Raw genomic sequence first — 14,632 nt, forward strand, 5'->3', positions numbered from 1 at the left:
TGTGCTCCGCAACGGGAGGGGCCACAACAGTGAGAGGCCCGCACACCGCAAAAAAAAAAAAAAAAAAAAAAACACAGCCTCTGCCTTAGAGAAGACTGCACTCTTTTTGCAGGGAGGAACAAAGAAAAATAGACAATGACAATCATAATCTCAAAGCCTTAGCAGAACAGCCAGCAATGGTAGATAAAAAATGTTGCCTAATGAATGAATGAATGAATCAGCGTCTAAAAAGTACTTCGGGATTTATGTACTATCATCCTTTTACAGATGAGGTGCACCAATTACCAATGTATTACTTCTTGCTAATACAATGTATTCACCCTATTTGCCCTGCTTTGTGATACTGGGGCTGGACCCTGCAAACATTTCTCCTTTGTCAGGTGGTGCAGTGTTAGTTTTCATCAGTAGAGGGCACTAGAGGGATACTGCAAGGCCATTGCAGAGGAAGGGGCTTTTCATTCTGGTTTGGGATGCTTTATCCCCCCTGAAGTGTACTACTGCCAGTGGTGTTTGGGAAACAAAAGGTGCTCACTATCCAGGGAATTTCTCTACCACTCAGCAGTCTGCTTTCTGAGAATCAACTCTGCTCTACCCACATTCTCTAACAAGCTTCTCAACCTGGTGGGCAGCTCCTACAGACCAGCTCCAGCCTGGAACCTCCGGCTAGTTCCCTGGCCACCGGCAGGCTGCATACTCATGTGGCAGTCACCTCACCTCCAGTGAGGTCTGAACCACAGCCTTGGGAGTGGAGAGGGGCCTCGTGCAAGCTCGTAAGGCCTTCAACCTGTACTCTCTTGCAGCCCTAGAAAAAGGAGCTTCTTCCACTTGCTATTCCTGTATTCCTTGGAGACCTCTTTTACCTCTGTCAGTAGTTAACCATTGTTAACTTTTTACTAGTGTATAATTCTTTATATTAAATTTTCCTTATTCAAATAACTAGTGGTTTTTGTCTCTAGAATGGATCCTGACAGACACATGAAGGAATAAAAGGGCTCAAACAAATAGGAGAGGCCTGAAAAAAGCACATTTTCCCATGGCACCATCAAATTGAGACTAATTGAGAATAAAAAGAAATTGAAAGGGGAGAGAAGAGTTTAAAGACTCAACAAACAAAAATTGCCATGTCAATCTCTTAAAATCTTTGTCTAATCACATTTCTTAAAAAACATTTTTTATCCTCTTTGGTATATCTTTTAATCTCCCATTTGGTAAACTGTATAAAAAACAAACAACAACAACAAAAAAAGCATGAAAATGTTGGCCACAGGTGAGACCCAAGGCAAAAAGGGGTCAGGAAATAAAGAAGCTGTGCCTAGCCCAGGTCAGGTAATCTAAGGCGCATGACTCCAATCAGAACCGAGAACTGGAATTGCCTAGTGATCAATAAGACTGGAAGACCAGACTGTCAGTGTTCGAATCTCAGCTCTGCTACTATTGAGCTGTGTGACTCTGGGCGATTTACCTACTGACAGTAATAGTACCTACTTCAAAGGTCTATGAGGATAAAGTGAGTTTATATATGTAAAGCCCTTAGGCTAGAACTCAATCCAAATTCTCCTTCTAACCTCCTCTCTACTTCAACATTCTCAATCCATTTTTCCCCCCAATATCGTCTGATTTTGAAAAGGTTTTAGAAGACCTATCTTCTTTCAAAAACTGTTCTCCTTTACTCTTCCTACTACCTCTGGCCTTCAACCTGGGCCTTGCTATATTAAGATGTAGAACAGGGACTTCCCTGGTGGCACAGTGGTTGGGAATCCGCCTGCCAATGCAGGGAACACGCGTTTGAGCCCTGGTCCGGGAGGATCCCACGTGCCGCGGAGCAACTGAGCCCATGCGCCACAACTACTGAGCCTGCGCTCTAGAGCTCGTGAGCCACAACTGCTGAGCCCGCGTGCCACAGCTACTGAGGCCCGCATGCCTGGGGTCCACGCTCCACAACAAGAGAAGCCACCTCAATGAGAAGCCTGCACACCACAAGGAAGAGTAGGCCCTGCTCACTGCAACTAGAGAAAGCCCGTGCACAGCAACGAAGACCCAACGCAGCCAAAAATAAATAAATAAATAAATTTATTTTTAAAAAAAAAGAAAAAGAAAAAAGATGTAGAACATTCTCCTTCCTTAAAGGGCTACCAGTTCTTTCCAGGCCCACAAGTGTAGAACCTGTTAAATATAAAAAGAATGGGCATGATACTGATGAAAACTAACACTGCACCACCTGACAAAGGAGAAATGTTTGCAGGGTCCAGCCCCAGTATCACAAAGCACGAATGAGCTTTCACCTCTTCCTTTTGGAACTGTCCCTTCCCCACTCCAGGTGACTCTGGTGTCCTAAGGGAAGGGCTCATGACTCAGCCTAGGCCAACCAGACTCTGAACGTCGAGAGAAGACAAAGTGGAGGAACTGAGCTGGAGATGGTCATCAATGCCCAGAAATCCCCAGGGTTGCCTGACTCCTGCCTTTACTGAGCCCTGAAATTTTAGCAACTACTTCAAAGTTGTGAACTACCCAGTGCACGTTAGAGAAATTTCCACTTTTGCTTATGTTAGCAAGAGGTCTACTGGTTGAACCAAAGAGCCCACATACATGTTTGACTGATACGCATCTCTTAGTTCCCTCATCTGTAAAGTCTCTGAGGTACCTTCCGGCTCTCACCTTCCCCAGTTCTAACAACAGGGCAAGTCCCAACAGATGTGCTCTGCTTGCTCTGTAATTCTCCATAACAACTGCATCATTACCACTCAGCCCCCATATACCTTACGGACAAATGGTGGGACTGAGAGATGCTTTAAAAGTCTTATATTTAGGTTATAAAACCATAAGCTCTCGTTTGCCACTTACTACATCTCAGCAGTTTTATTTTGGTAACAGTGTCGCCACCCTCTCTGCTATGGTGCTGAGCATAAATAGAACATGAACATTTCCAGGAATTGTCAACTTGGCGCTTCTCACAAGGAGTTAAGATTTCTTTTATAATGCTAACAAAAGTAAAGCCTAAGACTAAAACCTGCCCCAAACTTCTAGAAGTTACATTTCCTTCTCAATTAAAATTTACTGTTTGGAAAAGCACAATGTACTCTTTTTTTCCTCTGGGGGAAAAGTCCTCCAAAGAATCATATTCATATACTCCTTACTGCTCAAACAGAGGAACAAGTATAAACACAGCTGCCTATTAAAATTAAGTAAAGGCAAACATTCCTGCAGCTAGCTACAACAGCAGCCTACAAGTTTGAACTATACCCATGAAAAGAGAACACTACCTTGCTAAACGTACAGTTAAACTCTGAGGCCACGCCACCAGAAAAGCTGGTTATTGCAACTGATGACTTTCCATAGCATGATTTAGGAGCTGGAAAAGTGGGACCTGATTCCAGGACCAGGAGAGCCAACACACCATCTCCTGATCACAGCCAAGAAGACTGAGTTTTTTTACTCTCAAGGTTGCAAGTGGGATGGAAGCAACCCAAGGGCCCTGTCCCTTGACCCCCTATGGCTTCACATTAGACCCTCCCCCTCCCCACCCCACCCCCAAAAAGGATAAAATGAGAGATGGGAGAGAGAGACCAACCAGAAATTAGTCTTTGGACAATAGGTGGGAAAGAAAAAGACCCTGCGGCTGCATGTCTGGGAGAGCCTGGAGTAGGCGGGGAGGAAAACGTGGGGGCTGGTAAATAACAGGCTCTGAAGCAGCCACAGGTTATCAGAATTCGGGAGGAGAGAAAAGCAAATTTTGAGAAAGAGTCTTTACAGGACATGAAGCAGCAGGCTTTGAAGTCAAAGTGCCTAGATTGCAAATTTGGCTTAACTACATTGTATGACCTTGAGCAAGTGACTTCACATCTCTGTGCAATGAGGGTAATAATACTTTCTACCTCATTAAGTTACTGTCAGGATTAAATGAATTAATAAATGCAAAGGACCTGGAACAGTGCCTGGCACATGATAAGTTAAGCTGCTGATAAATACTATGATTATTATTTCACTGGTATTATTTGAGGTTCTTGGTAAGACACAGAAAAGATTAAAATTCATTTTTAATTATAAACAGAAACTGTGGGCAGATTGTCTGACCAACCCACAGATGGACAGACTAAGCCAGTCCCAGTCTTCCCGACTGGCCATTTGTCTCTCCTCCTCTCATCCATCCTCAAGCCATCTTCAGCTCCCTCTGTAGCTGAGAGCAGCACCCAACTCACTCTCCTCCAGCAGGTTCTGTCTCCATTTGGACATAGCTTGATCTACAGGGCACACAGTATTGTGGATGGTCTGTAATTACTAAACAATGTGAATAGACAATGAATGGAATTCCCCCAAATCCGAATTCACCAGATAGTTCAAAACCCTCTCTTCAGTTTTGATCTGTGAACACGTAGCCTATGAATCCCCAAGGAGCGCTAATGGAGTCTAATGTTGGTGGTAGAGTCACACCTGCATGGGGTCTGCGATGCTAGAACCTTCTTAAGCAACAACGTTCAGGGAATTCAAAGAATTAACAACAATGGTGAGCACAGATTTAAAACAAAGCTATCTATCCTTCTACATCCTATTCCTAGCTCCCTTCCACCTTCCCCCACCTGAAAACAACAGCAACTCTTCAAGCAAGCACACAGCTTTGGGAGGCCCATACCCAGGGAGCAATAAGTGAGAAAGGAGCCATGTGCACGATCTGCTGGTCGGATCTCAAGGTTCTCAATCCTGGCTGCACTTCAAAATTAACCTAGGAAGGTGTCTGTGCCTGCGTATGCGTGTTTGTGCCCAGACCCCACCTCCACAGATTTTGGCATGAACTGGCCTGGGGTGAAGCCTGAGGATCATTAGGCTTTTTTTAAAAGCCAGAGTTAAACAACACTGAGCTAAATCAACCCTGAGGGTCAGTAGGGTGATTGATGTAGCCAAGCGACCCATACATCCACAGGAGGGAGAAAAAAATGTCACAGTGAGAATTTCTAAAAGGAAAGAACATTAAATCCATTTTTTAGATGGATATGGAGGCATCCCTGCTGAGGAGAGACCTGTCACACGGTTTGCTATTCCTAGAAAGAGCTGCAGTTTGCTGCCAACAGATGCATTATTTCATCAGTCCCATAAATACTTGATAAAAGTCTTCCGCCCTTTCTGTATGTCAGCCTTGCAGAAGGGGGTGGGGGGGTGAGGGGTGGAGTCTTCTGACAAAATGCAGTACTGACCCATCAAAATTTCCTTTTAAATGATTAAAATTGGCACTGAAAAAAATTAAATATTTTAGTAAAATCTCATCCCAGTATACCTCTAAAAGCCCTTGAAATTTTCCTCTTAAAATGAAGAAAAAAGCATTAGTACGATTTTTTTAAAGGCTAATTTCAATGATTAACACTACAGCATAATACAATTCCATTTCAAACCCAGCAGGGAGCCAAGACTGCATAGCAAAAGTCTTAAATCCAGAGTCGGGAGGCCTGGGTTCCAGTCCTGGCAATAAATTACATTAACTAGCTGTGTGATCATGGGCAAGTTGTCTTAATCTCTCTAGCACTCCGTTTTCTCAGAGAAAAATGAGATGATCTGCGACCATCACCCTCCCAGTCTTAAAGTCTGGAATACTGGGATGTGTCTCCATTTTGCTGACTTGTTACATCAGCAAGCGAATGCGTTTACAAATTAGACAACTTAAAATTAAGTCATTCTGGCAATTCTGCTAATAAATTTAACCAGTTCCCAGCCACTGTGCATCCACTGAATACGCAAAACAGTAAAGTACCTTGAATATGGTGTTATCTTCCATTTGAACTAGAGCCAGAGCCTTCCTGCCCCAACTGTGCCAGCCAGATGATGCTTCCTGCCCCAAACTCCTGTCGCTCTTTTCAAATGAGAAAATACATGACACGCATCTGCACACTTTTTGCCATATTGTCATACCATTATTATTTTCTTAGTCTTTTTCTTTATGTTGACTCATTTTTACTTAAATACAATGTATTTTAAAGTAAACAGAAAACAGTTTTACTTGCCATAATGTCACAATGTCATAAAACCATCAAATTGATACAAGGGGAAAAAACAAGCAAAACAACTAAATTGTAACTAAATACTGTTGTCTACAGAAGGCTTTAAGCATGAGGAGCTTTTGCTGTCTGTTACGAAGAAAAATCGGCAAGTGTCAAGAGATGTTACAGAAACACTTGTACCAAATGGAGGTTTTCACTTGGATGTTATCAGGATTGAAACAGAAAGAAAAAGGAAATAGCTCTTTCACCTTGTGATCTAATCCCATGTCCACATATCATCTAAAATCATTTTAAGAGCCACCCAAGATCATGGCTGTGCACACATCTCACATTCTGGGAACCACAAGGACAAACAGTCGAGACTGGGCCTTTACAACCGGCAATATGACGTAGCATCTCTCTGGGAGAAAGATTATTCTCCCAGAAGGGCCTGGGCTCTAGGCACCCTGTCACTGGGGCTCCACTTGAGTTCCTTTGCACTCGTGGTTCCTCTATCTGAAAGCTCTTCCTCCAGGTATCCACTCTATTGAAGAATTCAGGTCTCTACTCAACGTCCTCTCATCAGAGAAGCTTTCTCTGACCACCCCACATACTACGGAAAGCCCTTCCTCAACACCACGCACACTGTTCTTCAAAGCACTCTCACCACCTGATGTATTATTTATTCACTTGCTCGTTGTCGGTCCCCATCAGACCACAGAATATAGTGAGCTCCAGAAGGGCAGGCGCTTTGTTTACTACGATGTACCCAGCACCCAATGTCTGGCACGTGGTCAAGACTAATATCTGTTGAATGAATGAACGAGTCTTCTCAGCTGATCTGGAGATCTTCATGTATCTTTATCACCTAGTGCCTGGCATCTAGTTGGTCCTCAGGAAGTATATGATAATCATATTGGAGACACGTAGAAACCTGGGCTCTCTGTAGAATCTGCCCTTAGCACAAGGAGGGGTCTTGCTCTGAATGCTGACCCACCATCCCCTCTCTAAGACACAGGATGACACAGAGTGAACACTACTCAGCCACAGTGGAAGTGCCTGGACAGACCACAAGCTGATGAACTAAGACAACACTGAAATTACCATACCCAGAGTAGGTATGGATTCATGGTATGATTAAAGAGTCCCAGGCTAGAAATCTCTCTAATAAACCTATTACAATACCTAGAGTAAAAACTTCATTGCTTTTTTATTGCTCAGTAACTTTATTGCTCAGTAACTTCAGATGTATCCAAGTATACATCTGACAGCCAGAGTATATCTCAAAACAGCGGCTGACGTAGCTCTACGTGGTCACACGAGGCCAGCTCCAAAAGGGACAGGCTGAGCCCTGGACCCTCTGGGCAGAGGGGAAACAGGCCAGCCCTACATCCTGCTCCAGTGAGGACAGCCACAGAGTCCAGGGCACAGGGTCCATGGCGAGGACCAGCTCAAGCTCAGGCAAGGCTACAACAAATGTCAGCCCCAGGACAGCTACTCCAGCAGGCCAGAGTTGAGGCATCTGATGCTAAAATAGGAGTTACTGAGCTGCATTATAAGATATTTATCTTTCATCCTTGCTGGTGGCTAAGAGAATATAAAGCAGAAATTTAGCCTAGGAAGAAAGAAAAAAAAAAAAACTCCCAAGCCTAAAAAAGACTGGGGTTAAAGGAAGGGTTGCCAGGCTGACTGTTAAGTGGGAATCATGGCAGAGACCCAATCCCACAGCCAGGGCCAACATGGTAGAACAGGGAGTCCTTGGGCCCAGAAGTCACTCCCACCATGACCTAAGGCTAAGTCCTACCAGCTGGTGAGACAGGGGCTGCTGACAAACCTCCTTTCCAGATCCAGATTAGCTCAGGCACCAGAGCGAGCTTGTCAGCCTAGACAGGGCCCATGAGTAGTGGGAAGCCAGGCAGGAAGACACATGCTGCCTTTACCCAGATTCAGCACTATCCTCATCTCCTAAGTGACCTGCCAGGAGCCCAGGGAGGATTTCCAGCTAATCTAGTGTCTACTACGTGACCTTGTCCAGTAGGGGACATACCATGAAGTGTGCCTTCCATGGTGCCAAGCAGGATTAAGTCATTTTATTGCCAGAATTCCTCTTTTAAAATATAAGAGTCTTGGGCTTCCCTGGTGGTGCAGGAGTTAAGAATCTGCCTGCCAGTGCAGGGGACATGGGTTCGAGCCCTGGTCCAGGAAGATCCCACATGCTGCGGAGCAACTAAGCCCCTGTGCCACAACTACTGAGCCTGCGCTCTAGAGCCCGCGAGCCACAACTACTGAAGCCCGCACGCCTAGAGCCTGTGCTTTGCAACAAGAGAAGCCACCGCAATGAGAACCCTGTGCACCGCAACGAAGAGTAGCCCCCGCCCGCTGCAAGTAGAGAAAGTCCGCGCGCAGCAACGAAGACCCAACGCAGCCAAAAATAAATAAATAAAATAAATTTATAAAAAAAGATTAAAAAATAATAAAATATAAGTGTCTTTATAAGGTGAGGAAAAACACAAAATCAATTATCCATTAACATCTTGGTCTTTTTTTTTTTTTTTAATAGGGATAGGGATACCAGTCATCTAGGCACACTGAGAGAATCAAAAGTTTAACTTTTTTTTTTTTTAATGTTTTGGAATTTCCTGGGGGCATGGTTTAGAAGAATAGAGAGAATCAAGATACAACTTGATTCTTCTCTAAAAAATGACACCCAGGGACCTCCGTGGCGGTCCAGTGGTTAAGACTCAGGGCTTCCACTGCAGGGGGCATGGGTTCTATCCCTGGTGGGGAAACTAAGATCCCACATGCCACACGGTACAGCCAAGAATAGAATAAAATAAAATGGCTAGGTGTCTATTAAAAAATAAAATAAAAATTAAAAATAAATAAACAAAAAATGACACCCAGAATAGAAATTAAAAGCAACTAACCGGGATCAATCACCAAAGAAGGCCTCTGAAGTAGCTCAAAGTTTACAAGTGAAACACAAAAGGTAACCAGCAAACAAGAGGAAAACCAGGAATCTCTGAAAAGACCAAAACAAGAAAACTTTTTATAAAATAACATCAGTTCATTCAGATCAATCAGGATAGACCTCTCGGCCAAAGAGAAAGCCATTCCTCCCCATTCGTTTACAAAGCCTCCCAAGAGAAGACCACCAAACCTGTACAAATTAATTAATAACTGCGACTGAAATGAGTAAAAAGTCAGAAGAGGTTATTGTATACACATACATACATAAGCACCACATTTTCCTACATTCTAATTCTTCAAAGTTCAAACATACCTTTACAAAAATTTAAATGGACTATTTAAAACCTTGTTAAAATTACTCCGACACTGGAGAAGCACTGGGGTCCTGGAAAATAGGCCTCTGGGTCCATTCGCATTTTTTACATTAAAACTAAGGCATTTCAAGTCTAATATAGTCTTTCCAGGATTTAAAAAAAAATAGGTTTCCAATTAATTAAGTCCTAATTTAATTTCATAATTAAAATACAGCCATCAAGTTAATTTAACACAAAGTTTAAGGTCTCAAATAAAGAAGGCTGTTAACTAACAACTCCTTTAAAATATACCATTTCCTCCACGCCTTACGTATATAGATATTGCTGAAACTTATGGTGTAGTGAATTTTCCATAACATATGTGGATTTTAAAAGTGAGTTTTATGAGATGGAAAATTACAAAGTGAAGAAGGAAATGATAAACTCCAAATTCAAGGTTTATCGGTGAGCGGAGGTTGGGGATGAGCTAGGATTGAGAGGAGCACCCAGGGGTCCTCAAAGGCCATGTAATTTTTTTTTTTTTTTGCAGTACGCTGGCCTCTCACTGTTGTGGCCTCTCCCGTTGTGGAGCACAGGCTCCAGAGGCACAGGCTCAGCGGCCATGGCTCACGGGCCCAGCCGCTCCGCGGCATGTGGGATCTTCCCAGACCAGGGCACAAACCTGTGTCCCCTGCTTTGGCAGGCGGACTCTCAACCACTGCGCCACCAGGGAAGCCCCATGTAATATTTTTTAACTGAGTGATGGGGAGACAGGTGTTCACTGTACCATTGTTCTTCACACCTTACTTATATTTTGTAATCTTACTTAAAATATTCAGTAATTAACAAAAACTATTTAAAAAGTGAGTTTGTGTAACTGCCACTGTGGAAAGTATACAGAACGCTATGTAAATCAAATTCTCTCTTCAGGATATTTTTTTCAGTAGCAGTGTTACTCAACAAGAAGTAAAACAATTGAGAGGACTTCATTTGTGCAGTAGCCAACCTATCGTTCCATTTGACCACTTCCACAGAATTAACGTATTAACGTTATTTTTCCAAACTTCAGCACAGATACACTGAATTTTTTCCTGCTCCGCAATGTTTCATACTGCTCACTTAAAAATATATATGTTTTTCTTTTTTTTCTTTAACATCATTGTAACTTTCACCATTTGGTAAAAATAACTTTTCTTGTTCTTTGAATGAATCAGAAGAAATGAAAACGGGGTCACATCTCTTTGAACAACATACAATCATACTATTTACAACACCTACAATGATTATAAAATTAAATTAAGTATTTCAGTAGTAACAGGCTTTCAGCTTTGCCTGTTTTGTTATTTCCAACTATGTGTTGCCAAGAGGAACCTCTAAGTCAAATACCATGAAAAGATATCGGACACCCTAATATTTCTTTTAACATCTCCCCACTTCTATGTTATATATTCTGCTTTCAATCAAGCGGTAGAAACATTTTACCTACTTCAGTTTGGCTTTGTTCACACACCTGGAGTATTTTATTTTGTAAGAACAATCCAACCTGAAAATTCCTGCGGTCCTCAAAGGCCAGCTTTTTTCAGTATTTCAAAAAGCCTGGAACATACATTTACCTGTAATTTGGCCATGCAAGGAAATGAAAATATTTTTGCTTTTTCCACTGGGATTTTCCCAGGCCTTCCTAAGTCACCCAGTTATCTCATGTTGATCAAATATTCAGACATATGTCATTAATAAAAATATTAGAAGAATTAGTCATGATTACTTATCATGTGGTCTGGAAAATCATTCAAAATATGAGGTCCATGGGGCAAAAATAATAAAAGTAGTTTCTTTATTACCGGCATTTGTGTTTTTACTAGTTATATTGGTATTTGAAAAACAGCAACAACAAATTCTGGAGATCCCTGAGTTGGGGTAGGTCTAACTATCACTGCTATAAAAAACTAAGAATGTCAATTTCCTAACTCTGTTAAAAATTTACAAGTCAACTTTCTTTTTTCCTTCTTTTTTTTTTTTTGCCAGTTCAGTTCTCTGCTCCTCAATCTCTGTAAAAAGTAGACTGTCATGGGAGGTGTTGAGAAGAAATAAGTGTTTCATCTCACATCTTCCTGCTACAAGCCAGGCTGATAGCACTAGGACTGTTTCTCTTTTCTATAGCTTCCAACGTTCCTTAAAATCAAAATAAGACACCTCCCCCCCCCAAAAAAAACTACTGTCCTTATAAAATTAAATACTCCAGGTGTCTGAACAAAGCCAAACTAAAAAGGATGACTTTAAATCAATAGTCTTTAAAAACAAACTAAGCCAGCCTTCCAAATAATCCCTTTTGGCCATGCAGGACAGCCCAGGGAACAGGTGCAAGGCGTGCCTTCCTAGAGGCTGTCCCCTTCTTCATGAGTCTGACCTTTCCCGGCCGGCCACTCTGGCACCCCACGAATCAGTTATCAGGAAGCCTAAAGCCTGCTTTCCCATCTGCACTTTCCAAATGGCTCCCAATGCCAAGGGCTGAGATATGACCTGGCTCTCTGATGAGAACAGGCCTCCCAAGTGACTTGCCAACTTTCCCTGGAAGCATTTCTAAATGTATTCTCTGAGCTCCCTCGTCACCCTCTCAATCGTGTTCCATTCCTCCCTCCTTCCCTGCACTTCCTAACTCCATCTCCTCAACCAGTCCCTCCAGCGCCACATGCCTGCAAACCAAACTCCTTTCCCACTTTCAGGACCTGCCAACCCCCACCCAGCCTAAAACCCCAACTTCAAATCCAAAGGGCACAGTTCCAACAATCTTGGAGGTGGTCTGGAATGATCTTTTTGAGGCCTACCTGCAGGCAGCTCAACCATGGCTTCTTCTCTTGCCTTCTCCAGTTTCTCCCTTACCCAGGGGAATTCTTGCAGGGAATCTAGGAAGGCATCGAATGCTTTAGGACCCCTGGTAGGTAGGATATCCAGCAGAAGCATTGTTTTCCGGAGGCCTGTGGTTTGAGCTTTAATTTCTTGAACATGGCTTTCCGTCAAGACCCCTTCCTGGTAAAGATACTGGAGGACCAGTCCCTCCACCAGTACCTCTGCACCCAGCTCGAGGCGAAGGGAGCGAAGCACTTGCTTGTCTCTAGCCTCCATCTCCCCCTGGGAAGACACAAAATGGTAGCTCAGATCACAGGAAGCCTGATGAGCCTCTAAAGATAGTGTCTTACAATGCAAGCTCCTTAAGGTCACGGGCATCTTTGAACCCTAGCAGAACGCCAGGCCATGGTGTTTAACACACGGCTGTTAAGCCAAGCTGAATTAACTTCGAATGCTTCAGAACATGAATCATCTTCTCTGCTTTTACTTTCCACACAATGGGGTCCTAGCTCCATTCCTTGTTCCATAAAGAGATTTGGGGAAAAGTGGATTAGAGACCCTGCTTAAAAAGCAACTTTGGGGGCTTCCCTGGTGGCACAGTGGTTGAGAGTCTGCCTGCTAATGCAGGGGACACGGGTTCGAGCCCTGGTCTGGGAGGATCCCACATGCCGCGGAGCAACTAGGCCCTTGGGCCACAACTACTGAGCCAGCGCGTCTGGAGCCTGTGCTCCGCAACAAGAGAGGCCGCGATGGTGAGAGGCCCCCGCACCGCAATGAAGAATGGCCCCCGGCTTGCCACAAGTAGAGAAAGCCCTCGCACAAAAACGAAGACCCAACACAGCAAAAATAAATAAAGTAATAAACTCCTACCCCCAACATCTTCTAAAAAAAAAAAAAAGCAACTTTTACCTGAGGATTACAGAGGAGCATTTCATTCTAACATACTTGAGAAGAAATAGTGCTTTTCCTTTAACATTGCGTTCATCAGAGATACCCCATTACCGCAGAAACCGCCAATATGCACACAAGTGCCCTTAAGACCGAGGGCATCTGCAGAACCTGATCATCAATGGAAGTGGGGCAATAAACCGGCAGGTACCAATAAGTTTAAGGATCTTTTTCCCTAAGAGAAAAGGCCTATACACCCTTGCCTTCAAGGAGAACACTAGGCATTCATGCCCAGTCTACAGTAAATCTTATATATAGTCACAGACTCCAGCCCTCCTCTGGAAGAATTTCGAATCTCCATCACAACACTGTCATAGCCACACATGCACGGGACGTTTAATGTTGTGCTTTTTTTTTTCCTTTAAAAGATTTTTTTTTAATGTCCACACGCCATGGAAGGCTTGTTTCTAAGACCACTGCACCAGTGAGCAGAGGGACGGCTAAGAGGGTAAGTGGCGGGGAAGGGAGACGGGGGGCGGCAAATGGAGCTTTATGACACCCACAGAAAGTAGAGCCACAGCGGGCGACCCCGAGAGGCGGCAGGTGAGCAGGAAAATGTGCCCTTTGGGCTGTCCCCGCCGATGTGGAACTTTTTATTTCCCGCCTCGCCAGCTGAAGCCCTGTGGCATTAGGAACGGGAAGAACTATGAAAGATTTTAGGGGCCACCTGACCCGCTATAAAGCGGGTGCTGGGAATGACCTGCAGAGAAGACCGAGGGGAGAGCAGGGCCCCGAGCACCTCCACCGCCACCCCAGCCCGAGCGGCTCGGGAACGCCGCGAGCAAGTTAGCGGGCGGGGGAGCCACGCAGGGCCCAGGCCACAGACGCCGCGGCGCGGGGCCTTCGAGAAAAGATGCATACGGGGGTTCTGGGATCCTGTTACTTACGTCTGCAAACACGTATCCTAAGGAAAAAAAAAAAAAAACTGCAACCGGACATCCAAAGTGTCAGGGAACCTGTACCGTAAACACCATTTTTGTTGAAGGCAAAAGCCCCGAACAGGAAGTATTGTCGCCATCTTTGTTAAGGGCAAACACAGGAAGTGCTGTGGCCATCTTTATTGGTGGCCCAGATATCAGGATGAAGCCTTTTCCGCCATGTTTGCTGTGGGTAGAGAATATAACCACCTGGAGATGGAAAATAGCGTCATTTAGGGAGTTATCTAAGGAAAGGAGTAATTGGATAATTGCATTTTAACACATGAACTCCACCAGGGACTTGTACCCAATTGACATAATAGTCGGGTCTCAAAAGTCACCTTATCAGGGAAGCCTTCCATGACCACTTGTATTTAAAACTGCAGTACCCACCACCACGGTATTTAAACTCACAACATTCACCTCCTGCGCTCCACATCCCCTTTTCCAGCTTTATTTTTACCTGAAGGACATATCAGTTACTAAAACTTTTACTTAATTATTTGTTTATCATCTGTTTTCCCCCCACTAAAATGCAAGTTCATTCCTCTATATCACAGGGGTCCTGCCCCAAAAAAGTGTACAAATCAATCAGTCAGGATTCAGTTACAGCAAGCAACCAGTTATTCTGCACAGATAGGGATTTGTCATGAGGAATTAGGGACATTAGCAGTAAGTGTGTCTGGGGCATGTA

At 43.8% G+C, this 14,632-nt stretch overlaps 1 protein-coding gene across 9 annotated transcripts in view; it reads right to left on the bottom strand.

Annotated features, from left to right (window-relative positions):
* Positions 1-14,037, bottom strand: part of CRADD (CARD and death domain containing adaptor protein) — a 254,034-nt gene extending 239,997 nt beyond the window's left edge. For 8 of the 9 annotated variants that reach the window (XM_079937580.1, XM_079937581.1, XM_079937584.1 and 5 more), the window contains exons 1-2: positions 12,983-14,030; positions 12,052-12,355 (exon numbers count right to left, since the gene is read on the bottom strand). In XM_079937580.1, the coding sequence (XP_079793706.1) occupies positions 12,052-12,355; positions 12,983-13,003 (325 nt within the window). In that variant the 5' untranslated portion in view covers positions 13,004-14,030. Of the gene's footprint in view, positions 1-12,051; positions 12,356-12,982 lie in introns of all 9 variants that reach the window. The other variant, XM_079937587.1, reaches the window with a different exon arrangement.
* Between the last annotated feature and the right edge of the window lie 595 nt (positions 14,038-14,632).

Source organism: Stenella coeruleoalba (genome assembly GCF_951394435.1).
Source record: "Stenella coeruleoalba genome assembly, chromosome: 11".
Classification (NCBI taxonomy): domain Eukaryota; kingdom Metazoa; phylum Chordata; class Mammalia; order Artiodactyla; family Delphinidae; genus Stenella; species Stenella coeruleoalba.